A 27,885-nucleotide genomic window follows, 5' to 3' on the forward strand; every position below is an offset into this window, starting at 1 on the left:
TTCCACACTCATACCACTCTGACATGCTTAAAGTCAGATTTTTATCCTGATGGGAGGCCAGGCAAGGACCAAGATGACTCCAGGGTCCCACAGGCTGATCTAGACCATGGCACTCCCTACCTACCTGGAGGGGTAGGGAACTCTGAGCTCCCAGTGCAGGGAGGCATTTTCTCCAGCAAAGAACCAGGTCTCCTTGGGCACCAAGGTCAGTGTTAGAGGTGGAAGCAGGCTGGCCGGAGACAGCGGCTGCCCAGGGGCTCACTGCTAGGTGTTTTCATCCCTCCCACCTGCCAGACCCTCCTCCTTGGGCCCAGCTGTGAAGCCTGCGATCATCCCTGCTTACCTTTCCATTTTTTCCCTGGACCTGGGCCTCTCCACAGACCCCAGGCCCTACACTTCCTTCTTCTAACTTGTGGAGACCACCATCTAACACAGCTGTCTTACCTGATGTTGGTAACCTAGCCAAAGAAGGGTATTGTTTGATGTTCAGATTCTTTTGAATGGGCATGACTGTAGGGGGGCATTCAGACCACAGACTCCTACGCCATGCTCACACTTAGAGGCGCTCACAGAAGTTTCAGAATGACAGGTGCATGTTCAGAGCAGCCACATACCCAGTGCACTCAGACTACTGAGGTGCAGGTGCATGTGCACACACACGGGCATGAACTCAGGGATGCACACGTCTGTTTCCAGGCTCTCGGGTGCACACATGTCCCACCTCCATCCAGGTGTACCCTTGTGCTCAGATCTGTAGTTGTGTGTGCGTTATGTTCACATCCACCAAGACACACACACACATCCTCAGAGGGATGTCCTCGTGTATCAGTGTGTGTGCTTATTCCCATGGAGGCTTGCCTGGGTGCACACAAAGTGCCCCTGTGTGCTGAGACCCACAAAGGTACAGGTGTGCACACGCTCAGAGGTAGGTTGTGTGTGTCCAGACCCAGGGGTCCCACACATGCACACATTTGTTCAGACTCACAGACTTGAACCTCTCCTACACTGCCCCATGAGAGGAGACCCTTGGCAGCCCACCTTAGCTCAGACATGTAAAGACTCGTTCTTACATTTGTACCCATATGCTCAGATGCATGCACTCTCAGAGATGCACACACATACTCAAAGACACACACATGCTCAGACACACTTAGATACACATATGGTCAGAGAGACACACACATGCTCAGACCCCTCATGGCATACATATGAGTACTCAGTCCCACAGTGGTATGCACACACATACTCAGGTCTACACTGGCTCACACAGGCGCTCACAGCTACTGATGCATTTGCTCATCTGCTCAGAGCGGCCCATGGAAGGACAAAGAGACCCAGACCCTCAAGGCCATACACACATGTTCAGACCCAGTAAAATGCATGCCCCTGTGTTCACACACAGGTGAGCACAAACAGCTGTGCAGACCCACAGGGCACACACACACGTGTGTACTCAGATTCACAGAAGTCCACTGTGCTCAGACCCACGGAAGCAGTCTCCTGCACGTGTGCATCCCCTCTGAGGCACTGTCCCTGTGAACACATACATGAGCTCCCCAGAGGTGTACACAGGGTTAGTGACACAGACACACCATTGGCTGAGACCCATACATTAAGCTTGGAGTCACAGAGGCACAAACGTGTTCAGATTCCAGAGTGTCTTAAGGTAACAGTAGTTATTATAACAGATAAACTCCACAACCTCCCTGGTTTAATATACAGAAATTTATTTCTCCTTCATGTAGTTATAAATAAAGCTTCCTGGTTGGTGGACAGCTCTCCTCCAGGCGCTGGTTCAGGGCCTGGCCTCCTTCCATCTTGAAGCTGCACCATCTTCACCATGTGACTTCCTGAGCTGTGGTGGAAGGGGATGGGCAGGGTGGGTCGCCAAGGACCAGGCCTGGGAAGGAGAGGGGCACGTTGCTTCTGCTGATTCTGCTGCCAGGAGCTCAGTCATGTGGCCACAACCCATTTCCAGAAGGTTGGAAGGTACGGCCGTGCTGTGCCTGCAGGAAGAAGCACAAACCGATTTGGTGATGAGCTAGTGATTTATTTGCCACAGTCTCGTCTTTGGGTCACCAAAGATCCATTTCATTCTTCGTACTCACAGAGCACACCTACCCCTCCCCAAGGGAGGTACCCCAAAGCCCCAGCCAGTTAGGGCAGTCATCTCAAAGGTGAGGCCTTCTCCATGGGGTCCAGATCTGGCTCCTGGGTACCCATGTGTGTGATCTGGATACCCATAAACTGAAAGGGCAATTGATCTCACTGCCCACACAGCCCAACACACATCTGGAATACAGTGGTGGGTCAGAGACAAGCACCATAATAAAACCCATTCGAAAAAGGGCAGGATGGGAGATGCACTAGCATTGAGTAAATCCAGCCAGTGTGCGCAGCTCGCCGTTCTTGAGGCTCTGCTCCTACAGTGGGGAAGTTTCTCCCTTAAACCCCCACCTCTGTCATCTGGGAGAGACGCCCTCTCTGCTGTGAGGGCCTGGTGCTGCCCTCTGGGGGTTTCTTCCCAGTGCCCATCCTCCATGGCCATTTCTGAAGTGGGTGTGGGGAGATGTCCTTCTAGGAACCCTTGAGTTCTGACAGCCCGCTTTCTGCTCGTGCATGTTTGGGGGTGAAAGGGTTTGGCTCAAACAGTCCAAGTGACCACACTTAGAGGTCTTTCCCAAAGCCACTTCCTTATTTCTCTGACCCCATGCCCATCTCTTAATTTATTGGCAACTCTCTTGAGGGCATTTGAAACAGGAGGTGGGGAGGCCACAACCTTAATCCCTATCCTTGTGCAAGGCTGAGCCCCCTTATTCAGTTGGCAGTTTCGTGCGCTAGTCATTTTCCTCAAAGCCACGTTCCTCTTCTCTCTGGAGACTCAGGGTTTAGAAACAGGGACTCTTCTGACATATTAGGCCCCACATTGCTGGGCTCTATTTCCTTCACCTCTGCTTGCAAAAATATGTGAATTCTTGCCTAGTATTCTTTCTTTCTTATAATACATTATGAAAAGCAGAAAGTCGAAGCCGGCATCGTCATCCGACCTTCCTGGCATTTTCCCTTTGTGCCTCAATCTCCACAGGCGTGTGGCCTGCCCTCTAGGTCACCACAAGCAATGGCTGGTACCACACATCCTGCTGCTGCCCATATGGTTCCATCTTTCCAGCTTCCAAATCAGCTTCCTTGGACTGTTACATGATGCGCAGGTTTTTGTGACAGCTGTTTCTGGTTCAGTGTCTAAGTTGAGGTCATACTTGTGTCTGTAACAGATAACCCCTGAATGTCAGGGGGAACTTCAAGGGAAGTTTCTCACTCAGGTGAAGCCCTTCCTGGGTTCTCCTGATCAGCAGGTGGCTCTGCCCCAAGGGGTGCTTGGGGAATCCAGGCTCCTTCCATCTTGTGACTCCTCCATTTTCAACATGTGGTTTGCAAGTCCACTGGAAGGAGGAGAAAGAGCATGAAGGATCGCAGGTAGGAGGCTTTTATGGGCCAGTACTTGCATGCAGTGCCCACTGCCCAGTTATAGGACCACACCTAATGGCAAGGGACGCTGGGCAATGTGGTCTTGCTGCCCAGGAGAAGAAAATGAGTTGGGGAAGGAGGTATTCACAGACACACACCATGTGTGCTCAGATCCACGGTGGCACACTTCCGCGTTTTCAGTGGCAACTTTGTATATTCACACGTTGCACACATGAGTTCAGTTCCAGGCTCAGAGGCAGATGGACACACACACAGCCAGAGGTTTACTTACATGTGCACATGTCTGTTCAGACTCACATGCATGCTCATATGCTCAGATCCGTCGAGGTTCATGTGTACACACACACACACACGCTTAGAGACACATGCCCAGGGGCACAGAGATGGGCCCTCAGAGGGTGTGTAACTTCTTGTGTACATGATGCACCTCCACCTCTGACCTTGAATCCACCTTGGCATTTGCCCTTGCTGTGCTGGTGTTTCCATGAGGGGAAGGGCACCGTCCTTCAGCTCACTGTCCACAGATGCACACACAGGTTGTTTGCTGCTGGAACAGGTAAGTAAGGGCTGAAATCTAGCCAATGCTCTGCTCTTCTTACCAAGCTGTGTGTCCTGGGCCCTGGAGCAGGGCTATGTCTACCAGGAGAACAGGAAACCTTTTCCTGTTATGCACAGAGATACTGTTTGCCAAAGTGGGTTGAGGCATTCGGTTGTGAGGGACTCAGGCTGGGCAGGATTTGTCTGTGGTCCAAGGCCTGAAGCCCCTATACAACCTAGTCCAGCTGGCAATGAGCAAAAAGGTAGAAAGCCAGGTGTGTATCCTGATCAGCCTATGACGGTGTGTCCTTGGCAAGGGCCTCCTGGTCCTATGCCTTGGGCTTGGTATGCCACTGGGGCCCTGACTATGGCCAGCTGGTTCAGGGCCACCAGCTTGCCTAACACAAGCCTTGATCCTGAAGTTTCTAGAAGCAGCTGGTGGCCCAGTCTAAGATCCAAGGGAGAGATGTTATAGGTGAGAGGTGGGCCCAGGGAGCAAGGCTTCTCCCAGGCTGAATACTCTGTAGTGGGGGTGGGGAGGAACAGTGTTCAGAACCCAGTTGCTCTGGCTCATGAGGGGCTTCCACCTGCTTCCCAGATACCTGGCCTGGCTCAGAAAATGCTTGATGAATATTCCTCCCCTTCCCCTGGTTAAAACACAATAAGCTTCCACTCCATGCTAGGCCCAGTGCTGGATGCTAAAGAGACGAACAGATGGGTCTTGGGCCTTCCCTCGCACTGAGTCCAAACCAGAAGTCTTCCTGGAAGGGAAAGGGGTTTGGCTGGATTCAAAGGCTGAGTAGGAAGGGGGAAGGTATTGTTAATAGAAGAAAGGTCAGGAGGAGGGCCGGTCATATGGGCCAACAGTGAAGCACTCCAGATACTCCCAGGATCTGTGCAGGAATGGGAACCATGCCATGAGTGGACCCAAGCTGCCAGCCTCCTCTCGGCTGAGAGCTGAGTTTACCTCTTCCTCAGAGACCAGGGTGCCGTGCGTTGGTCTGGGGCTCAGATGGGGATGAGAGGACAAAATGTTCATCTGTAGGCTGGAGTTCCACCCCAGGCCTGGAGCCCAATACCCTAACTTTATAGATGAGGAAACTGAGGCCCTGAGAATGAAAGAAGCTTACTCATGTCACACAGGAATTAATGACAGAACAGGTCTCTGGCCTCTGAGGTTAACATCCAAGCCAAGGGTCAAGCAGCCTAGCAGATTTCTATAGTCATGGGGAAGATTTATCAGGCCTTCCTGGGCTCCTTCTGAGATGGCCCTTACCTGGCCTCTGAGAGCCACAGAAGGGACTGGACAGTCCATTCATTTGCCTAGCCTGACACCAACACTCGGTGACATTGGGTGGTCCTGCCCAGCCCAGGTCTCAGCATCCTCTTCCATAAAAAGTTGGGGCTGGCTGTCCCAGTTCCATGAAACATGCTTCTCTGCTCTTGGCTGAGCCCCTGGAGGGCTGGGCACCCTGGGGCTTCACAATCTGTGGTTCAGGTGAGCCCCTACCCAGGTGGAGATTAGAGCCTGGTGGAAAGAGCAGCCTGAGGAGCCAGGCAAGGCAGAAAGTTTGATGGTAAGATCTTGGCTGCGGCTGGCTAGTGTGAACAAGGATGGCTTTGCCAGATTGCTAGAGTTTGTGATTTGACGATCAGCAGAAGTGTTTGAACAGCAGCACAGAGACCAGAGGGCTTTGAGTGGAGGGAGCAGGGGAAGAGGAACCAAGATATGCTAATTGCTGGCCTGGAGGCAGTAGGGCAGGTGTAACCTGACAGTGGTTCCCCAGAGATGCATCCTGGGGGTGGGGGTGGGGGTGGGGCTGAGGGTGTGTGGTGTGATCTGTGAAAACCGCACCCTGCAGAGACCGGGAGAAGTGCTCAGATGGGGTCAGGGCTTGGGCTGCTCTAGAGGGAGAGGTGGAGAGGAAACCTCCAGGCCTTGAGGTGCCCCTGCAAGAGGAGGGCACCCTCCCACCAACCTCCTGGATCTGGGCTCCAGCTCCCTTTTACCCCAAACCAGAGTTGCAATACTTCTGTTAGGATGGAGGGTCGGGGAGGCAGGTGGTTCAGTGGGCTGATGGGAGTTGTAGTTGTTAACTCAGGCTGATGGGAATTGTAGTACACGCCCCTCTGAGGGCTAGTGGGAGTTGTAGTTCTCGGGCTGATGGGAATTGTTTCTGCCCAGGGGACCCCCGTTACCAGACCTAGGGAGAGTGGAGACCTGACCTCCCCACAAAAGCCTTTCCACTGGTTTCTCCCGGGCCCTATATTAACAAGTGCCTCCCAGATGGCTGTGTATTTTCTTTTCTTTTTTTGCTTTCTTCTTCTTTCCGTTGTTTTATTATTGTTTTAACAATAATAAGAAGGCCAGAGGCAGTCAAGCCCTGGCCAGGTCCTGGAGGCCCATGGGGGTTCTGGGGAGGGGGAGGGGGGAAGAAAGTGGGGGTCAGAGGTGGAGGGTGAAGAAAGAGAAAGTTGGGGAATTAGGGTTAGCTCAGGACTTATGTGGCCCTGCCCACTTCCTTCACTCATTCCCTGCTCCTCCCCACCGCCCGCCTCTACACAGCTTCTCACCACCCTTCCCAAAGTCTGTGGGACAGGACCTTCCGTGTGTGTCTCCCCCCTGCCCACTTTTCCTCGTGGACCTTGTCACCCCCCCCCCACCTTCAATTTCTCCTCCTCCCCCATGGCTAACCTGCAGTCCGCCTTAGAAGCCCCTAATCATGACCATCCCCTCCCAGGCCCTCCCATCTGTGTAGCAGTTCCTACGTAACTGCCAGTCCGGTACCCCTTCCCCAGACCTCCTTCCTGTGCTCCCTTCCCTCCCGCACGTGCTGAAGCAGGTGGTGGTGGCAGGTCCTCAAGGCCAGACTGCACTGTGCAGATTTCAGTTCTGTGTTTGATGAGGGGAGAGGGCGCAAGTGAGGGAGGAGGACGAGAATTCAGGAGGAAGCGAGGTGTCCAGGGAGAGGAGAGTGAGGGAGGGAGATACCGAACAGATAGACAGAAAACGTTGTACGGAAAAGTTGTTTTTCTTATTTTTTCCGGGAGAACCCGCTTACACAGCTCTGTTTGTAATTTTTTTCTTCATGCTAAAATCACACGGCCTATTTGTTGATGTAAGTTGCCTGAATTCCGTGGTATGCTATCTTCTTTTTTAAAAACAAAAGAAAAAAAAAAAGCAAAAGAGAAAAATCTAGAAAAAACCCGTAAAAGATATTGTTATTAGGTTTGTTTAAATGCTGCTCTTGTATCTGTTTTTAAATCCTTAAACCAGTAGAGTTTTTTTCCGTTTCTTTTCAATTTCCTTTCCTTTCTGTTCCTTTTAGTTTCTTAAAGACAAACAAAAGACCAAAACCCAGAGAGCCACAGAGCCCGTGCGTGGGGTGCCCAGGGCATCCGAGCCGCTGCCCGCTTAAAGCGCAGTGCTCCGGCAGGCTGGCGGGCGGGCGCAGCCCGCTCTAGTCTCCGCCAAAGCCAATTGGAACTGATTTGGGTGTGTGAGGCTGTTGTTTCTCTCTCTGTGCCGGCCGCCTGCGCCCCGGGCCCTCGCTGACGCCCTCTCTTTTCTCTTCTCTCTCTTGTTCTAGGAGGAGAGTTAATATTGCCCATTATCACGGAGGACTCCCTAGACCCCCCTCCCGTGGCCACCCGGTCCCCCTTCGTGCCCCCACCCCCCACCTTCTACCCCTTCCTCACGGGCGTGGGCGCAACCCAAGACACCCTGCCCCCGCCCGCCGCCCGCCGCCCGCCCGCCGGCGGCCCGTGCCAGGCTGAGCAGGATGACAGCGACTGCGAGGAGCCCATCGAGGCCTCGGGCTTTGCCTCGGGGGAGGTCTTTGACTCCAGCCTTCCCCCCACGGACGACGAGGACTTTTACACCACCTTCCCCTTGGTCACGGACCGCACCACCCTCCTCTCACCCCGCAAACCCGCTCCCCGGCCCAACCTCAGGACAGATGGGGCCACGGGCACCCCTGGGGTGCTGCTAGCCCCCTCCGCCCCAGCCCCCAACCTACCGGCGGGCAAAATGAACCACCGAGACCCGCTGCAGCCCCTGCTGGAGAACCCACCCCAGGGGCCCGGGGCCCCCACGTCCTTCGAGCCGAGGAGGCCCCCTCCCCTGCGCCCCGGCGTGACCTCCGTCCCTGGTTTCCCCCATCTGCCCACAGCCAACCCCACCGGGCCTGGGGAGCGGGGCCCGCCGGGCGCAGTGGAGGTGATCCGGGAGTCCAGCAGCACCACCGGCATGGTGGTGGGCATCGTGGCGGCCGCGGCGCTCTGCATCCTCATCCTCCTCTATGCCATGTATAAGTACCGCAACCGCGACGAGGGCTCCTACCAGGTGGACCAGAGCCGGAACTACATCAGTAACTCGGCCCAGAGCAATGGGGCGGTGGTGAAGGAGAAGGCCCCGGCTGCCCCCAAAACGCCCAGCAAAGCAAAGAAGAACAAAGACAAGGAGTATTACGTCTGAGCCTCCAGCACCGCGTCCACTGCCAGCTGCCCTGCCCGGGAGGGCCCAGGGGAAGAGTGCGGCACTCGTCCTGCCAGGGGACCCACCCCCCGGCTTCCTCAGACTTCTATCACGAAGAGGATAAGCAAAAAAAGAAAAAGAAAAAAAAAGGAAAACCCCGTGCTCGTCCCCTTCCTCCTGCCGCCCTGGACCGCGGCATCGTCAGTCCTGGGGCTGTCTGTCCCCCCAGCTCTACGCCCACCAGGCAGGGCACGGGCTGACAGCCCTGGGTTGATTTATTTTTTTAAGTGGGGGTAGTTTTATTTTGGTGGGGTTGGGCGGGAAGGAAGGCTAGGGGTTTTGTAAAGTGTCCACTACTCGTTCTGTTGATTTCCTCCGTTTTTCTTCTCCCTCTGTCCTTCCTGCCTTCCTTCCCTTCCCAAGCTCTCCGGTCCGCCCCCCCACCTCCAACGCTTGCTGTGTCTTCGCCCCCACCGCCCTGCCCCACTTCTCCTTGTGTGTGTGTCTGGTTTCTCCCTTCCTTTCCTCCCTTTGGGTTTCCAGAGCCGGTGGGAGAAGGGCGGGCGGGTAGGCGGAGCGGCCCAGGGGGCGGGGGGCAGGGCCGTGGGGCGCCCCGGGCCCGCCCGCCGGTTGGAGGCGCCTGCCGCCCAGGGAATGGGCTCGGGCCGGGAAGGCCTGTTCCGTGGTGTGCCGCCGGGCGACGTGCATTGATGGGGAAGCTGCTGGAGGAGCAGGGGTGGGGGGCGGGGGGAAGGGGAAAGGCAAATGCAGATATATATTAAAGACAAATAATCTAGATACCGCGAGCAGCACCCGTTGGGCGCGGGCAGCAGGAAAAGAGCGAGCGAGGCTTTGCCCGCAGACTGCTGGGGTCACTTCTCTGCCCACGGGCTCCCTGCTCCCCCAGTTTTTTTTCTCTTTGTTAACAAATGTGTCTGAGTCTTGGAAAACACCCCAACCCCGGAAATGTGTGGGAAAAGAAAACGAAACTTTCCAAATCCAACAGTCCTGTGCAGTTTGTTTCGGGTGGGTGTTGGGACATTGGTCCTGGCTCTGGGCTGAAAGTGGGGCCCATGAGAGCTGGTAAGTAGCACCCAAAGTTTTGGGCTGAGCATGGCTTTGGTTTCTTGGGGTGGCTTGTTTTTGTCTCACCCCTACATCCCCACTAGTCCGAGGATGGGGTAAGGAAACAGCTCCAGGTTTGTGGGCAATGGCTGGTCTCTATCCCTTTTTGAGCCAACCCACTTTAGCTTCTCAGGACAAATGCCCAGAGTACAAATGCCCAGAGGCAGAAGCACGGTGTTGCCCCTTGTGGCTAAAGAGGCCAGCACCTGTGGGGGCTTCACGTGCACGCCCTGGCCTGACCACAGCTCTTGGAGGAGGCAGTGTTGCTCCTGGGTGGCAAAAGCTTCAGTGGTGGGTCCAAAGTCTCAAGGCAAATCAGTGACTGAGTCCAAATATGCCCCCAGTTCTGCCTAACTTCAGACTTGCTGCTGCTTCTGCCTCTTGCCTGCTTTGGACCCCCTACCCTGCTGCCAATGCCCTTCTGGCCGACGGGCAGCTCCTGGGGCTCCTGGGTAGAGGTAAAGCTAGCACATCTCATCCCCAGGTGTTTGCTATTTGTGGAGACACTAAACAGGCCCATAGGCCCAATCACGCCGAGGCACATTATTAAGCCTCTCAGTCGGAAGGAGCAGACTCTTGAGGTGGGGTCTGTGCATGAGCTGAGTGTGCAGGCATCCTTGGGGGAGCAGACTGTGGGCGGGTCTGCGTCGCCAGCGTGGTGAGGTGGATCGCCATGCCGCTGGACGCAGGAGACGTGACTCAGCCGTGCTTCTGTCCCTGAGGCCTCCTCTCCCGCTGCTTGGTGGATCTTGCCTTCCCTGCCCTGCTCTGCTTCTCAGGACCTTGGCTGGGCATCACCCTTCACTGCCCTGTTCTGCTTCAGGAACCTCTATCTGCGGGTGACTCTGCTGCTGGCCAGCTCATTATTGTAGCATTTTCCAGATCGCAAGCCTGGTCCATGTTTCAGCCTGCACACCTCCTAGGGTCCTTGGGCTTGATGTCCATAGGGGCCCCACCCAGGTTAGCCTAATTTCCTCCCTCCCTTCAGTCTGGGGTGAAGCTTTTATCTTGGATCCCTCCCTACCGTGGGGTGTGCCCCCCAAGGGTCCCAGAGCCTTATCATGGGTGGGAGAGTGAGTCCTGCCCCAGCCACCCTTGGGTGATATGGATTTCCACAGACTTGGTCACTCCTTGCCCTCCTGAAACAGCTGCCTGGGAGGAGGCGTGGACCTTGCTTGTCCCCCACTGATCACGGCCTGGGAGCCTGAGGTCCTGCCCCTGTGCTGGTGATGGCCTTGCCCCTGGGTCCTCTGCTGCTGTTCTCTCTGTCCAAGGGACAGAGAATGTCTAAGCTTCCCCTGTCCCCATCAGCACAAGCCAAAGAAAACCAAGGCAGGCAGGCAAGCAGGCAGGCAGTTCCTTAGTGTCAAGAGGGAACATCCTTATTCCAGAAATTCCTACACTGGCCCTGAACAGTCTGTCAGAATAGGGGACCAGAAAAAGGTACAGTACAGGAGTTGGAAGGATGGCCCCCAGTCCTGCTCATTGCCATGTGGGACTGGGTATTTTCCTCTCTGCATAAGGAGGCCAAGAGTTCCTATCACACAAGGGCTTGATTGTAAGAGGAAAGATTCCTGGACTTTGCCATCTGTAAGAGATGGTCACCTGGGTCTCAGCTCCTTAACACCTGGGCCTCAGCTGGGCTCCCTGGGGGTCTGGCTGGCCTGGCAATGGCCCCAAATAGCATCTGGGAGTGCTGAAATCCCATGGACCCTGCTCTTTGACAGTGGTACTTGCAGGGATGTGTCAGGAGATTTTACCTGGTGGGGACCAAGGGTGGGGGTTGAGGAAGACACTTAAGTCTAGCTAATGTCTTTGACCTTGAAGATCTGCCCTGGCCATGCAAGCTCCTAGGAGAGGGAACACAAGCTCAGCCAGCGCTGGGGCTCTTCTGGGAAGATGCCTGCCGGCCCCGGAGGTGGATATAGAACCTGGCCCTGTGCCTCCCCCCACACCCCCCTGGGTGAGTCACAGGCCTGGCTGGAGGCAGGAGAATGGCTACAGTGGTTTCTGAGCTGCTTTCTGTCCCCTTTGCTGCCCGAGATCTCCACTGTCATGCGAGGATGAGTATGGGGGTGGCTGATAGGTTCTTTCCCACACCCAATTCCCTCGGCTCTTCCATTGCAGGGAGTTGCAGCAGCTTCTGGGCTCATGAGTCCCTGTGGTGGGCATCAAAAGGGGGGTATGTCCCAGGGAGGGCCTGCCATGTGGGTGGCAGCACCCAGCTAGGATGCAGGCCTGTGGCTGCTGCCAAGGGAGGCACTTTCTCCCTTTGTAGGATGCCTACTCCACTGTGGTGATGACACCCACTCCCTAGCTGCCCCAGAGGGGCAGGGCCCTGGGCCCTCCAGTTCCCAGTCCTGGTGAGTTAAGTGAGGGCGGCTATGTCAGAAGCAGGCAGGCCCTGGGCCCTGGAACCCTGACTGCCTGGAAGGGCCAAGAGCAAAGGCACCCCAAGTGTGGCGGAGGGACAGATCTGACCACTAGGTGAGTTGGGGGTCATCCCGGGGGAGAGGAGGAGCCTTCTCCCACCAGGCCTGTAATCTGCCTTGTGGAAGCTTCTGGATATCCTGAGGCCCCAGGAAATCTGAGAGGGTAAGAAAGGGGCTGGAGCTCAGCTGGGCAGCGGGCAGACAAGATGGGAAGTCCCAGGTGAATTGGGCAACCTGGCCTTTGGGCATCTTCACAAACACGTTCCCTGTGCCCACCCCCTTTGTCCTGGGGGCTCTTTCTGGAAGGGTGGCCACAGGCAGACAACTGAAGGACATAGCACCTGCTGAGGCCCAGGGGTTGCAGCTGATAGGACCAGGCCAGGGGTGAGCCTGTCTCCCAGGGGCTGCTTTCTGGTTTCCCACTTACCTTCTCATCTGTGTGCAAGCATGAGTGTCCATATCACTTAATGGGGGTGGGGGTGGGTATGTGTGTGTGTGTAGAGGGACACAGCCCTCTGCTAGATGCCTGGAAGCAGTGACATGGGCACAGGTGGACCAGAGACCACCTGGGCACAGCTCTGGGGTGACTCAGCAGGTTGGCAGCTGGAAGGGACCCTTCTGGGCAGTAAATAGCTCCTGTCTGCACCCACATCTGTATTAGCCGGGGTAGGGGAGCCTGGGGGCTTGTCACTCCCTGCCTGAGCCCTTACACTAGACTTCCCCGTATGCAGCGCCAGTGGACCCTGTGGGGTCCTGGCTGGTTCTGAGAGGGAGGCTCCTGCTCTTGAGAAGCATCACCAGATGCCCAGACTGTGGGGCCTGGGGGCAAGTGGCAGGTGTGGTGGTCAGAGCTGGGCTCTGCAGGCCTGTAGACTGGGCTTGACTCCTGATTCTGCCCCTTCCTTGCTGTGTCAGGGGCAGTCAGTTCCTCTGAACTTTTTTTTTCCCTCCTATAAAATGGGGCCACATCTACATGGAAGGGTTCAGGAGAAGAAGAGATGAGATGATACTTGGAGGCGTCCAGCACGTTGCCTGGCCCAGAACAGTGGCTGGGAAGGGCAGCCCCTCTGGCCTGGCCCTCAGGGCAGGAAAGCTGGCCTGGGAAAGGGCCATCTCATTGAGGGGCCTCCCAGAACTCTCCTCTGCACCCCTGTCCCTGAGGCTGATCCCTGGAGTTGGTGAGAGGCAGTCATTTGTTCCTTTATTCACTCTCTCGTCCCCCTCACACCAGCACCCCTCTGGCTGGGCTCTGTGTGGGAGCCAGGGACAAGGGGCAAAGGGACCACCCAACCCTGTGGAAACCATAGGCTGGTGGGGTGGGAGGCAGGAGTGTGGCCACAGCTGTGGGGAAGGGCTTCACTGGAGCCTCAGGCTGGGCTCAGAGGGAGGCCAGTGCCTGAGCCTGGGAGGCTGAGTGGGAGTCTGTCAGGCAGAGAAGGCAGCGGGGGCCTTCCAGACAGGACTCCCGTGTGGCTGGAGTGTGGGGAGAGGCGAGGAGGAGTCAGAGGCACCTTTCTGGTGACATTAGCTACATTGCTTGTGCAGAACCCTCAGTAGAGAAGCTGGGGTGATGGTCAGCCTCTGAGTTTGGGGGCACAGATGGATAGTTGGCGACCTTGAGCAGTGAGGGGGGGAGCATGGGGTGGACAGGCCAGCCCTTCCCTGTCCTGGTCCCCACTCTTCTTTGCAGCCATGAGGGAGGGTCAGGAAACAGTGCACCGGGCAGCCTTCTGTCAATCCAACCATCCTTTGCCCCTTCTGTGTTGAAAGTGGTTCCTCAGACAGAGAGGCAGGGCTTGGCTCGAGGGGCAGCCCTCAGGCCCTGTGAAAATTGAGGCCTTTGCTTCCCTTCCGCCTTTGCCAGAGGAGAGAAGCTGCCTCCTGCCAGTGTCTCGTCAACGGCTTCCCAGGAGGCCTAAAAGCGTGTGGATTTCAGGACAGAGCCCTCCTGGATGGCCTGGGTCACCTTCTTCACTGCCCTGTTCAGGAAGGACATGGGGAGGTTGTGCTTCATGACTGCGGAGTGACCCCTGACTCCTGACCTGTGCCCCTTCTGAGAACTCAGGAGGTGCTGCTCCCATTTTTAGGGGCCCAGAACAGAGCTCCCTGAGCAGGTGATGGGGGTGAGTGGCCAGGCCTGCCCCGTTCTGCGGTTCTCTGGAGGGACAGGGGGTGGGGGTAGGGGCCGAGTGGTCCTGGGTGGGCCCACTCACCGGCTCTGCACATCTTGGATGGTGTCAGGCAGCGGTAGGCTCCGGGTCTCTGGCAGCAGTAGCGCAGCCAGGCCACTCAGCACAGGTACAGCCCCGTACACCAGCAGTGGCAGTGAAGGGCCATGTACACCCAGCAGCCGGACTGGAGGCCCCAGGATGGCTCCTCCGCGGGCTGCCATCTGGCCCAGGCCCACAAAGGTCATCCTGCCACAGCACATGTCCCTGTGAGGGGCCACACTGCCTGCCCATCCGGCCCAGTCCCATTCTGCCCAGGGAGGCACACTGGTTCAGGCTGGGAGGGGGCGGACTGGCCAGCACTGAGACCATTTGCAAGGGAGATGCTCAGCACAACAGCCCACCTACCCTCCCAGCCCAGGTGTTCCCCTCCTTGGGCCCAGGCGCAGCCTCACCTGAGCACTGTGGGGAAGAGCTCGCCTGTGTAGATGATGGTGCTAGTGAAGGCGGCCCCCAATCCCACGAGCCCCAGCACAGCCAGGGCTGAACGCAGGATCCCTGTCTCTGTGGATAGAAATGGGGTTAGGGGGGTTGGTTGGGGGGGTCAGATGGGGGCTTTCTCCAGCCCAGACCTTTCCCGTACCTTCCGAATGTCTCTAGACCCCACATGTGCACCATATCCTAAGTGACCTCATGGCCACATTGCCTACCCCTGAAGGCTGCTCCCCACCCTGACAATCAGAGCCAGGCCCTGGGAGTCCTCCTTGATCCCCGCATCTCCCTGTCTCTCCTGCAATCCGTCACTGCATTCTTATTTTATCTCCATGATTTTTTACAATGCTGCCCCCTCCACTCCGTCCTTGCTACTGTTTCCTAGCTCAGGCCTCCATCATCTCTCCCAGATGCCCCAGCATCTTCCTAACCAGGCCCTTGTTCTAGTCCTGTGCCCTCCGAGGAGGGGGAGGGAGTCTTTGCTTGGCTCTGGTCCCCCCAGGCAGGGATGCATCCAGGCCCACCCGCTCACCAGGGGGCACCAGTGTGTTGGCCAGGATGCAGAGCCCTGCCAGCACCAGCGACACCACCTGCGAGGGCCGGCGGCCCAGCCGGTTCAGCAGCAGCAGGATGCCTATCTTGGCCGGGATGTCCACAACCCCAATGAGGACCGAGAGCAGGAAGATGTTGCTGCTTATGGCCTGCAGGTCCAGGGCTAGGCCATAGAAGGTGAAGCCAAAAGCAAACCTGGGGTCAGGACATGTGGAGTCAGTCTAAGGAGTGGGCTGTTCATTTGCTTGTTTGTTCTTAGACCTGCCGGTTTCCACCCTCCTGCTGGCTCTGCGTGGTGGTGGTGGTGCGGTGTCTCTGTAGACTACATTTCCCAGATTCCCTTGCATGTACGGCTGCTCACTAGGTTTGGCCAATAGGAGGCACTGGTGAGAGGCTGGAGGCAGGACCAGGGGAGAAGCTGGGGCATTCCTCTCTCCCTGTGCCCTGCTGGGCAGTGGCCGTTCTCCTCCGTGGCTGCTGCTTCCATTGAGCAGGACTTCCCTCCATGGCCTCAGTGGTTTCAGTCTTTGTTGGGTAGCACTGGCTCCTGGGCTCTGCTAATACCCCTCCCTCCTCCCTGCCCTTCCAAATGCGGGTGGATGTGCCTTTCTGCCCTCGCTGATCTCTGCCTCCTCTGCTGGGCTCTTCGGCTCTCCCAGCGTCTTTGTCATGAATCCTCCTTATCAGTGTCTTCTAGCAACTCTCCCAGACCTGAGCCCACCTGCCTGGGCTGCCTCCTTTCAGGAGGTGACATGGAGGGGATGTCTATGGATGTCTGGATGCCAGCCCTTATTCCAAATCCCGGGGCTGCAGGCAGACTAAGGGCAGGCCAGAGGTGGAGGCTGCGGCTGGGCTGGGGAGGGGGTTAAAGGGGCACCTACCAGCACAGGGTGGAGACACAGGTCCGGAGGCGCAGGACAGGTGTGCGGAAGAGGGCACCTGGGCTGGCGGGACCCTGGCCCACACTCAGCTCCTCCTGCATGGCTGAGAGCAACACCTGCGGGGCTGGTGGTACTGTCAGCACTGGGGGCCTGGGCAGGCCTTTCTCTCAAAGACCCTCATCCTGGGGAGCTGGAGCCCTTGGACAGGAGAGGGCCTGGGATCAAGCCCTGGGGGAAGGTCCAGCCCCGCCTCACCTCCATGGTCAGTGCATTCCCCACTGCCTTCTTCCCGTTGATGGCAGCCACCCTCTGCAGCTCCCTCAGGCCCTCTTCCAGCCTGCCCGCCAGGAGGAGCCATCTCGCTGACTCTGCCAGCCACCTGGGGTCAGGGGAGAGGGTCACTGCCTGCAGCCGCAGGGCCCAGCAGGTCACCAACTCCTGTCAACTCTAGCACCTCTGCACCTGATTGGCCCCCCTCCCTGGCTTCACTTTGGGCCCCATCACCCAGGACAGCAGCTGCTGCCTCCTGCACGCCAGGTGGCCCCACACATCCCAGCTCCCTGTCCCCATGCCAGGACCCAGCCCCTAACACTAAGCAGCTTCCACACATACACACCCATTCAAGCCCAGACCCCCTGCACCCTTTGGCCCAGCCCTCTGAGCCCCCAGCAGTGCCCACCACTCTATGCTGTCCCCCAGCCACCAGGCCTGTGCCCACACTGGTCCTCCGGCCACGCATGCTTTCCCCGGTGAGCGGCAGCCAGTGGTGGGGCCACCTGCTTCACACCCACCCGGGCCCCGCAGTCCTTTGGGGTTTGCAGAATGGGGGAGAGAAGGGGGACTCAGGTGCACATTAGGGATAGAGTTGAAAAGACCTGGTGATGTGCTGGACTTGGAGGGGGGCGGGAAGGGAGAGGATGGTGTCATGGCGACTCTGATTCCAGGACCTGGAGGTAGGGGGCTGCTATCAACATTGGAGAAGCCTTGGGAAGGGGCAGGAGTACAGAGAGGTTATGTTTGGAATGCTGAGACACCATAATGGAGACATCACGCAGATGTCTGGAAACTGTCTGGGGCCGGGAGAGGCAGGACTGAACAGGAGATTCAGGGTCAGCAGCATTTGGAGGGGGTCAGAGCTGGGGGCACGCAAGATGCCAGAGAGAGAGCCTGGGGAGTCTGCCCGTGGTGCTGCAGGGCTGAGTACTGGGGGCGGGCCCAGGCCATGGTGACAGGTCAGACAGGGGTGGTCCCTGGAGCCTGGGAGGGAGGAGGTGGGGACAGCAATGCAAACACTTCTCACGAGGAGAAATCGATTTGGAGGAGAAGCAGAGAAGATGGTGGGAGCTGAAGGGGCCATGGCGTCCCATCCTCAGAGGCCACGTGTCCACGGATGGGCCAGGCCCAGTGTAGTGTGCAAGGCCACTGTGTGTGGGACTCGCGCACAAGCTCCACATGGGTGGCGCCCCTTCTCAGCACTGCCCTGCCAGCACCAGCCAGTGCCCTGCAGGTGGGCACTCAGGGGCGACTTAGTGACTAATGAGTAGGGGAGCAATGAGTGGTTGTGGGCGCTCACACTGCCGAGGAAGGTGAATGCCAGTCCTGAGGGCTGGCCTAGCATCGGAGAGCCTGGAGGCGTGCCCTGAAATGATGGAAGTGTCTCCTGCTCTGGAGAGTGACTGCCGATTCGCTGTTAAAGGCTCCATTTTCAGAGCTGCTCTGCACCAAGCTGTTGGACTGGGAGAGATTTCTGTAAGCATCCTTCCTCCTACTGTAAGTGCAGGTGCCCTGTCCTCCACTGGGCCTCCGCTATGCTCTCTGCAGTTGCTGAGCGACTACTAAACTGCTAGGTCTTTATGTGAGTGAGTCAGGCTCAGCCCTGCCCTGAAGGGCCTCCAGCACCTACCTACCCACCACCCACTCTCTACTCACTCATCTATCTACTTTCTATCTATCTATCTATATGTGTGTATGTATGTATGTATGTATCTATCTATCTATCATCTATCTTTATCTATCTATCTATCATCTATCTATCTATATCTATCTATATGTATGTATGTATGTATCTATCTATCTATCTATCATCTATCTATCATCATCTGTCTATCTCTTATCTATCCATCTATCATCTATCTATCTATCATCTATCTATATCTATCTATATGTATGTATGTATGTATCTATCTATCTATCTTCTATCATCATCATCTGTCTATCTCTTATCTATCCATCTATCATCTATCATCTATCTATCATCTATCTATATCTATGTATCTATCTATGTATCTGTGTATCTATCTATATCTATCTGTTATCTGTCATCATCTGTCTGTATCTATATCTGTATCTATTCATCCATCATTCATCATCTATTCATCCAGGTATCAATACTGTGTCCCTATCATGTGGTAGGTGCTTGGCAAGAGCCATGCTTGATTTATTTCAGGGCAGTACAGATATTTCCTAGCCTCCCATAGATGTCAGCCCTGTGTGGTGGGCTGGGGTCCCCTCTGGCCACTGAATTATGGTCCTGTTCTTTGTTGTAATGTAGGTACATAAGGCTGACTGTGGCTGTGGCCTGGGAGTGGCGTGTGTATGTGTGTGTGTGTATGTGTTGTATCTTTGCATCCTACCCCTGAGCCTGGCCTAGTGCTGCCAGGCCTGGCACAGAGGAAGGGCTCAAAAAATGTGTCTGGGATCACCCATGCCAAGGTCAGCAGGGACAGGAGAGGGAAGGGGCCAAAGGGGTGGGAAAGAGGGGAGGAGGGAGATGGGTAAGTCTGGGAGGGGGAAGCATCAGCGAGCAGGGGAAGGAAAAGTGACCCAGGCACTTGAGTCCTGGGTTCGAGTGGGTGAGCATCACGGGCTTGTGGCCACCAGCTATGACCTGCTCCTGTGACTCCCTGCCTGCTGTGCTCCCCTGACCCTCTGCGTCCCCAGCACTCTGCCCCCTATGTGCAGGGTCTCCTCAGGAGGGGTGGGCGGGGAGGGGAGGGAGCACACCACCCACCAAGAATACACAAAGCAGAGGAAGAAGGGGACGGAGACCGTCAGCTGCAGCAGTGCCCAGTCACGCACACCGTAGGCCACTGTGGCCATCAGGACCTGGCCAACGCCGAAGGCCATGGTGTTCAAAGTCATCACCAGAACCCGGGCGCGTGCCGACGTCCACTCCATCACTGCAAAGAGACCACATGGGTCAGCCCGGAGCCTGCACAAGCCTCCCCCGCATGGCCCGGTCAGGTGACCTACGGAGAGCGCTGGTGTTCATCATGATGCCCGCCGCCACGAAGGCCACCAGGAAGCGGAACAGGCAGTACACGGGGAAGGTGGGGGCAAAGGCTGCCGCTGTGCCCGACACGGCCGCCTGAAGGTAGCTCCAGGTCAGCACCAGCCTGCGCCCAAACCTGCGGCAGAACCAGGGGCGGGTGGGGGGCTGGGTCCACGGGGTGCCAGGGCATCAGCCACCAGCGCCCACCCTGGGCTTGCCTGCTGAGCAGAGATTAATGCCACAGCAACATCTGTAGACCTGGGCTTGTCACCCACAGAAGGCTGGTGAGAACAGAGTCCTGGAGGCCCAGGTGGACTGAAAGAGCCTCCGACAGGGAATGAGCTCCCTGCTGGAGGTGGGGGTGTGGTTGAGCAGGTGTGTGCAGCGAACGATAGGACCCGATGAGCAGCCCCCCAGGAGAGCGGCGGAACCGAGGCCCAGAGGAGGTACAGCCTTGCTCAGCCGCACAGCTGGAGGCACAGCTGGAGGGTGTCAGGAGCAAGACCCACCCACAGGCATTCCAACTGCCAGCAGAGAGCTTCCTCCCTAGACCCAGCTGCGACATGCCAGCTCAGGGCCAGCGAGGGCCAGGGGACTGGGAGCACAGGCGCAGCGAGGGAAAAGGGGCCTCCCTGTCCCCGGGGAACTCACCTGTCAGAGATACGGCCACACACTGCAGCTCCCACCAGGACTCCAGACAGGTAGATGGACTGGGCCATGGGCTTCAGGGCCTGGGAGTCACACACCAGGTCCCACTGGCAGGGGAGGAGGGCAGCTGAGCCCAGGTGGGAGGGCAGAGGAGCTACGTGGGAAGGCTCCAGGGTGGTGGGTGCGGGTGGGTGGGCTGCTCCTCTCCAGGTGCGTCTGCCCTCCCCTGCCCGGTCCACTCTGCAGCAGCCGCTGGGGCTGGCATCTCCTTCCCACTTTCTGAGGCTACCACCCTCAGGTTCCACGAAGAGACCTGCGCACCTGCTGAGATGGGCCGCCCCTCGCCCCTTTCCAGATCTGCCTGATGCTACCTCCTGAGGACACCCCCAGGAACCGAGGGAATTGTCCCCAAGCTCCCCTGAGACAGGTGGAGGAAGCGGGCCCAGGGGTGCAGAGAGCTGCCTGAGCTGCAGCCGACAAGCGGCAGCAAGGGCAGCCTGGTCGCCCAGGGCTCCCACTCTTCCTGGTCGTCCAGGGCTCCCACTCTTCCACAAGCCTGGGGCTGGTACCCACCTGTAGGGTGATACCTGCTACCAGCCCCCCTTTAGGCAATGTGGCCTAGGAAGGGCTGGGAGCCTGCCTGCCAGCAAGGAGGCCCGTGGAAGTGGGTGCCTCCCAGGACCAGGCCATTCTGAGTCCTGCCAAATGGGAGCTCTGAGTTTGGCCTCTAGGGTCCCAGGACTTGGGGAGTGGGTTGGGGGAGGCCCTTACCTCGGCCACGATGGTGGAGGTGAAGGTGCTGTGGTCGTACACCCAGCCGTCCACACACGGCTCCGTGGCAGCCTCGCTCCAGTTGGTGGCTGTGGTGTTGGGATCCAGGAGCTGCCACTGTGGTTGGCGGAAGCGGCGACATGGGTGGGGCCCGTGGTTGGGGCCTGGTGGGATGGAGACCGTCAGGAGGTCCTTGGGGCCCAGGGCCCCAGGGGCACTGGCCTGAGCAGTGCCATTGTCCAGGAGGGGCACCCAGCAGCGGTGGCTGGGCACAGCAGCCGAGAAGTTCTCCAGCATGTTCTGGGTAGTGAGCCAAATGGTGGGGACCACCAGGGCCACTGTCTGGAGAGCCTGGAACCTGCCCAGGCCACCCACTTGGTCCAGGAGTTCAGGAAATGCCATGGAGCCTCCCAGTGGGCCTGGTGGAGGTACCCACTTCACAGGGGCCGATCCAGGGCAAAGGGGCTGCCGCGGGGAGCCTGCTCACCGCACAGCAGTGCCGGCGTGGCCAGCCGGGAGGCCCGGAGCATGGCAGCGGCCACCGGCTGCTCTGACTCTGGGTCGGGCTCTCTGCTCGCCCGCCCAGCAGCTGTCGCTCAGGGGCTGCGGCCGGGCCCTGTGGCTGCGGGGTGCGACCCTGAAGCCACCTGCATCTCCACAGACAGGGAACTGTACCTCCAGGGACACTAAATCTGAGAAGTGGGGGAAATGGAGACCGAAGCCACCAGACTGGAATTAAACTGAGCAGGTGACCCTCATGGAACAGGGGTAATCATTCCCTCAGTCAAAGTTTAACCTGGCTCTGAGGGAGGCAGGTATGCGAAGAGTAGCAGCTCCCTCCCTTCGTGGCAGGGCACCCCGCCACCAGCCGGCTCTCTGGCAGTGGGGGGGGCCTTGGCCCCCTGACTGCCTCCTGGGGTGGGTATACTGGTGCTGTGGGCTGACCCAGGAGGGGCACCAACCAGGGATCCTCCTGACCTTGGGGCTGGCAGGAGTGTGGAACATCACAGGCACTGTAGGCCCTCCGCGTATGGCCGTGGGCGGCCAGGTGACCTGCAGGCATCTGAACCCAAGTCCCCAGCCCGCGTAGCCCACCCTCTGGCCCATGGCCCCTCACTTCTACCCACCTGCCATCGCTGATGCCCATTCCCCTGGGCTGCCACCTTCAGCCGAGCCCTCAGTGGGGCTTTCCAATGTCACCAGACACCCCCTGGGCTCCTCCAGCTCAATTTGCCCAAAGCACCCCAAGATTGCTTCTCACTCCCCAGATTTGCCTCTCTCAAGGGGTCTCCACTTGGCTGCGCCTCCCATGGCTGCACTCACTGACCAGGAGCCAGGGTCCTTGTCACCCTCCTGCTTCTTACCTCCCAGTCCATCAGTGGCTAAGCCCTGCTCCCCATCCACAGCTGTCCCCCCCCACCTCTGTTCCTGCCCCTTGAAGCCACCCCCCATACTGCAAAACCCTCCTGTCAAATGCTGCTCAAAAGCCAGGGGGTTTCCTCTCGACGGTAGCTGGCTCACACCTCCCACGGCAAGGACAGGGGGGATGCAGTGCCTGCTGGGGGCAAGGGGTTTAGGAAAGGTAGGACTGGGGCCAAGAGAGGCCCCCTTGGTTGTGACAGTTGATTCTCCAGGCTGAAGGACCAGAGACTACAAGGCAGCAACGAAGTGTGTGTGCATGTCTGTGCACAAGTGCGTGAGTGTGTGTGTGCGTGTGTGTGCGTGTGTGTGAGATGGGTGGCAGATAGAGGGAGGCAATGCCGCAGTGATGGTGACCCAGCCATTTGTTCTCATGTGCTTCGGGGCACAAGGCCACCCATTTTAGGAATAACTCGCACCACTTATTTTTGCCTTGCCCCCTCTGCCCTCTGCCCATCGTGCAGCTCACCAGGTTCAGCCTCTTTGCCTCCCTGGCCTCTGTGCCCAGCTCACCCACTGCTTCCCGCCTGTGCCCGGTGCTGGCCCGATGGGTTCCTGCCCTTGGGCCACATCCCCGCACACACCAGAGGTGCCTCGTCCCCCAGGGGCTTGGAGGTGGCAGTGGAGCCCTACTGTCACACTGCCCTGAACCCTTCTGTTACTGTCCAGCTCGTCTCGTTTCTAGCCAGCTGCTGGATGGCAGGGACCCTCCTGAGAGCATCCTGGGAACCCAGCACTGTTTGGACAGCAAATGCAAGTTCTGTAAGACTTGTTTCAGCTGGTTTTAAAAAGAGCTTCTATTTTTTTATTATGAAATTAATGTATACACCTTCCCCCAAATTCAGAAATATTGAGAAGTATAAAGAAAACAAGGTTCACTCCTAAACTCACCAAGCAGTGATCACCACTGTTAACACTTTGGGGTAAATGCTTCCAAACTCTGTTTAGTCACTGGCGTGTTCAGCTTCAGGCCGAGGCTACAAGCCGAGCTACAGCTGCTTTTGTGAGGTCCACATGAAAAGCCTCTGATTTTTAGCTAGTGATTCTAGCCTATTCACATTTATTGGGATCTCTGTCAAGTTTGGACTTTCGGTATGTTTTCTTCTTTGCCATATTTTCCCTTTAAATCTTTGTTTGCTAGTTCTTATTTTCTACTGCATCCATTGTGTTTTCATGTTCTGTTTTTCTTCTCTCTTGGTTTGGCAATGGTACTTTTTATTTCTGTTAGGCTTATATTTGAACAAACAAACTAAGACATATTTTATACCATCTCCTCTTTTCAAACCTCCCCCCTCCTTCTCCATCCTCCCTCATAGATGTCCTTTCTCCTTCTTTCACTAAGAAAATAGAAGCCATCAGAAGCCAACAGTCTGACCTCTCAGCAGCCCACCCGCCTCGGTGGGCCCACGTCCTGCCTTCCCTCCTGCCCCGGAGATGGTCTGCTCGCCGCCCCTCATCCCAGCCGGTCTCTCCACGTGTGCCCCGAAACCCAGCTCCCCACCTGCTCCCTCCTCTCCCTCTCTCCTTGGTGTCTTTCCCTCCCTGCTGGATAAAGCCCCCCCAAAATACAAGCATGCTGTTTTTCCTCCTATCCTCAAAAAAGCCCTTTTCCTTTTAGCTCCTCTTCTCTCTTCAGCTGCCACCCCCCATTTCTGCTCCTATTTACAGTACAATCCCATGAAAGCGCTGCCAACGCTCATCAAGTTCTCTCTTCCCGCTCTCCTTTGGATTCATTCCCATCAAGTCTTTGGCCCTGTCATTCCACGGACGCCAGTGAACTCACCACTGCTGGTTGCAGTGGCATTTTTTGCCCTCATCTTGCTCGAGTCACCGCAGCTCTGACCCTCCCCACTCCAGAAGACCCCTCCCCCCTGGGCCTGCAGGGCTCGCTGGCTCTCCAGCCCTCACCACCCGCTTCTCAGCCTCTTTTGCTGGCTCCTGGTCTTCCCACCGCGCTCTTACCGGCAGGGGCCGCAGGGCTCTATCCTTGGTCCTGTCTCTGTCTTCTCTATCTTTGGGATAATTCGCATCTTCAAGGACCTCTTCTCGGAATGCTAGACTTTAACCCAACTGCCTAAATTTAGGGGCTTGTTAAAATAAGATAGAGCCACTCCTGCTGGGGGCACCGCATCAGCACACTGAAACTGATCATTTTCGTGTCCCTGTTAATGCTCTGCTTGACCAGGAAAGTGGGATATCCATTCAGCCAGTCCCCAAACCCATGCCAGCTATGGCCTCTAATCTTATTTTCTTGTTCCTTCTTACTCCAAACAAGGGTGACTATATGGCCCCAGCCAATCAGGTTTTTCCAATTTTTCTCTTCTTTGTTCTTTATTCTTTATCCTATAGAGGATTTCTGCTCTGTCCCATTTTGCAATTCTATGAATGGAAAAGTGTCCACTTCATGAAGTGTTAAATAAAGTGTGTTTGTACCACCCAAACTGTCTTCTTTAATCACTTTAAGCAGTTTTTGGTGATGAGGATGGGATTCTAAGTCGATTGCTAAAGGCTTGGAGGATGAGACATACAGACAAATGCCCACTGACCCTTAGAGTTCACTGTTCTTCTCCTGGTTACTGAAGGCTATGGGTAAGTCACTCTCAGATATGAGCTCTGCTCCCTCGTGTGCAGCTCTCTGATCCAAACAAAATTTATTTTAAAAAAAACCATATATATATATATATATACATGTAGTTCCTAGAAAGGTTCTGGGTAGTTATATTAGGAATCTGCAACTACAGGTGGTGGCCATGACAGGACACACGAAGGTAAGTAAGTCCATGCAGAAACCACTAAGGGTCTTCGTGGGGAAATTCATTAAGACAAGAAATTCAGACTGGCCAACAGCACGTCAAAATCTAAGTAGCTGCAAGTCAAACTATTAAAAGCCATCAGGGTGCCCACCATTGTGAGGAAATTCCCTCATGAAAGGAATATAGATCTATTGCTAATGGGAATCTCAGAAGCCGGAGCTGCAAAACTGGGCCCAGGTCAAGCACTTAGAAGCTGTTAGAGTGCTTGCCACCTACTCCAAGGCTCCCGTGCTAGGAAGCTGGTCACAGAACGGTCCCACACGAGGCTACCTAATAACCTCAAGAAAATTTCCATGCAAACAAGGTTCACTGTGAAATCCCGTGAAACCCCAACCCAGCAGCACATCCCTCTTGGTATTATTTTGGCTCTGAAATTACAACGGTCATCATGCCGATTAGATGAGATTGTTTATTTCAGAAACGCACTTGAAAGTAAGGGTTCCTAAATGAACAAACAGAATGGGATACCTATTTCAGTTGTTACACAAAAGCCTCCAAAAGCCTTCAAGATTCCAAAATAGCTTCATTGAAAGAGTCATTGCAAAAGGCTAGTGAGAAACTAAAGATACCAGAGGTACCTAAAACAAAAGCCTGTAGGGCCGACTCCTCCTGCGCACCTCTGATTGCTCGCAGTCCACTCACACTTTCTCGGAACCGCCTTTCCCCTCTGAAGAGATCACAGGTCCATCAACAGAGGTCCGCCAAGTTAGTAGCCTTATAGCTGCAATAGCTCCACGGCCAGAACCCTCTTTGGGGTCCATTGTCAAAATGCTGGCCCAGAATCAACTGCGACACTGGAAAAGAGATTGCCCTCGGGGGCTGTGTGCAAATCCTTTGACACCAACTCAAATGCACCCATTTCTGCCTGCAAAGGAGGCTCTCCATAAGGGCCGCTCCCAGGGCTGATGGGACTCCACGGGATTCTCCAGTAAACTGCTGCCAGTTATTCCCTTCAACAGCCAAGGGGAAATAAAGATTAAGATTAATGGGGAACCTTGACAAACTCTGGTAGATACTGGGGCTATATCATTAAACCCCACTTGCTCCGGAAGCTGTGGCTGGGACCCTGGGCAAACTGGCAGAAGCTGGCACGGGGTGAGAATTCCTACTGGAGTCAGCTCTCCCAACCTCCGCTGTGCCCCACTGAGAAAGGAAGGTGAAATTTCACATGTCCCTTCCTTTCCGAATCCAGATTCTTGTGAATTTGGGTACCCACTGGCTGTCGATCCTTTGTCTCCCACGGACAGCTACTGCCATCTTTGTTGTCTCGAATTGTGTCCTGATGACTTGGCTTGGCGGTCTGCCTGGAGCATGCGGCGTGTAGGTGCATATGCAGAAAGCTCAGCCCTCAGGTTGGGGGCCCAAAAATATGGCTGGACAGAAATATGGGTTGCACCCCATTTGTGGCTAGGTGCTCCCCTCTGTTGCCAGGGGAGTTGTCTAAGGCCCTCTTTCCTCTGGCCATCTTTGGGAGCGGCCCTGGATTGTGAAGAGCAGTACCTTTGGTATTTCCTCTTTGGCGACGCCTCTTGCATCTCAGGGGTTGTTCAGTACTGCCAGGAGTATTTATTGTGTGCTCTGGCTGAAACTTGACAAGATATTTCAAAGGATTTTGAAAAAAAAAAAAAGTAGTTGTATGGTCAGAAGTTGGTCAGATTGGAAGCTGATATTCAGACCCTGATAGGAAGCTTTTGTTTAGTCTTTCTCCACTGAGCTAAAATGAAATTATAGCACCCATGGGGAAAGAGATGCATCCCAGAGAGGAACAGCTCTAGAACCCAGGAATCTTTCGATTTCCATCTCAGCTGAGAATTTTCTCCTGATAAAAAGAATCAAACCAATGATAATGTAGGTGATGGGTGGGTTGCCCCCTTGATGTCATTAGGCTGACAGACATTTCAGGTTCAAGACTGGGTGATCTCACCAGGAAGCCACCTTTCCTAGCAAAGAAATGAGGTTTCAAACTGAGCCCTGCCAAAAAATCTCAGATTTTTAGCAGGCAGGCAGAGGAAGGCCCACTAAAGAGAGTGTTCTAGATGATGACAGTGGGGTGAGTGGCCAGACAAGGAGCAGAGAGGTGAGGCCGTCGGGGCAAAAGACACGAGGACTATCGCGTTGCAGAGAGCCTCAGCGTCCACCGCCAGGAGCCAGCCTAGGCGAATCTCCGGTGTTATTACTGGAAAGACTGCGTACTCTCTGAAAATGGGTGCAGGCAGGCTGTTTCTCGGCTGGTATTTTTGGGGGCACAGGGATGCTCTGTGGACGTCTTCCCAGCTGGACTGTGCAGCAGGTCCTTTGCAATTCCTCCCAGCCCCCAAGGTCCTGCAGCGACAGCAGCTGCCCCTGGTCCTAGGCCAGGCAGGAGAAAGGCCACGCAGGAGTGCTTACTGTTGGTGACTCAGCAAAGTCCCCATGCGGCCAGCAGGGCTGGCTGAGTCCAGGCAGGCGGCTGGAGGAAGTGGTAGCCGCAGCTGGCAGGGTTTGCCCAGGCCCCCAGGGGCCCCAGGACTTGGGGCCTAGTATTAATGTGGCATCAGAGCCTTCACACCCCTTCCTCCTGTCCCCCATCACCACGGGCTGAGCTCCCAGAGACAGGATGGTGGTCCTGGGAGGACACTCTGGGTTGGCCCCTGTGAAGGTGTCTGCCACCTGCAGCTTGGGGCCCCTGCTCGGAGCCCTCCATGACTCCCTAGTGCTGCAGGGACAGGCCAAGCCACCCGCAGCCCTCCTCTCCGAGACCAGCCCACTCTCAAGCCTCCTCTTTGCTGCCTCCGTCATGTGGCCTGGGCCCAGCCAGCACCAGAGCCTCGCTC

General features: G+C 56.2%; 2 protein-coding genes across 36 annotated transcripts in view; one reads left to right on the forward strand and one right to left on the reverse strand.

Moving 5' to 3' along the window:
* The window catches only part of NRXN2 (neurexin 2), a 103,049-nt gene extending 93,551 nt beyond the window's left edge, over positions 1 to 9,498 (forward strand). For 17 of the 30 annotated variants that reach the window (XM_073217592.1, XM_073217591.1, XM_073217601.1 and 14 more), the window contains one exon: positions 7,614 to 9,498. In XM_073217592.1, coding sequence (XP_073073693.1) covers positions 7,614 to 8,500 — 887 coding nt within the window. In that variant the 3' untranslated portion in view covers positions 8,501 to 9,498. The remainder of the gene's footprint in view (positions 1 to 7,613) is intronic. The other 13 variants (XM_017659184.3, XM_073217606.1, XM_017659174.3 and 10 more) reach the window with 1 other exon arrangement.
* A 3,738-nt stretch (positions 9,499 to 13,236) lies between these two features.
* Positions 13,237 to 21,568, reverse strand: SLC22A12 (solute carrier family 22 member 12). 6 transcript variants are annotated; one of them, XM_017659171.3, is made up of 11 exons: positions 21,328 to 21,564; positions 20,841 to 21,004; positions 20,073 to 20,176; positions 19,403 to 19,557; positions 19,161 to 19,329; positions 16,406 to 16,529; positions 16,151 to 16,266; positions 15,250 to 15,464; positions 14,681 to 14,789; positions 14,271 to 14,474; positions 13,237 to 14,036 (listed from the first exon to the last, which is right to left on the reverse strand). In XM_017659171.3, the coding sequence occupies exons 1-11, from the start codon at positions 21,368 to 21,370 to the stop codon at positions 13,973 to 13,975; spliced, it is 1,467 nt and encodes a 488-aa protein (XP_017514660.1). In that variant the 5' UTR covers positions 21,371 to 21,564; the 3' UTR covers positions 13,237 to 13,972. The 6 variants fall into 6 exon arrangements, with proteins under 6 accessions (XP_017514660.1, XP_017514659.1, XP_017514658.1 ...); XM_017659170.3 differs by having other exon boundaries at positions 20,073 to 20,152; positions 20,841 to 21,566; XM_017659169.3 differs by having other exon boundaries at positions 20,841 to 21,565.
* Between the last annotated feature and the right edge of the window lie 6,317 nt (positions 21,569 to 27,885).

Source organism: Manis javanica, chromosome 11, assembly GCF_040802235.1.
Source record: "Manis javanica isolate MJ-LG chromosome 11, MJ_LKY, whole genome shotgun sequence".
Taxonomy (NCBI): Eukaryota; Metazoa; Chordata; class Mammalia; order Pholidota; family Manidae; genus Manis; species Manis javanica.

Excerpts from the sequence above, each read along its gene's own strand:
- SLC22A12 (XM_017659169.3), bottom strand. The coding sequence starts at position 21,242 with ATGGCATTTCCTGAACTCCTGGACCAAGTGGGTGGCCTGGGCAGGTTC. Across the intron at positions 16,530-19,160 it reads CTCTGCTTTGTGTATTCTTG|GTGGCTGGCAGAGTCAGCGA; the intron begins GTGGGTGGTGTG and ends CCCTGACCCCAG. Across the intron at positions 16,267-16,405 it reads GGAATGCACTGACCATGGAG|GTGTTGCTCTCAGCCATGCA; the intron begins GTGAGGCGGGGC and ends CCAGCCCCGCAG.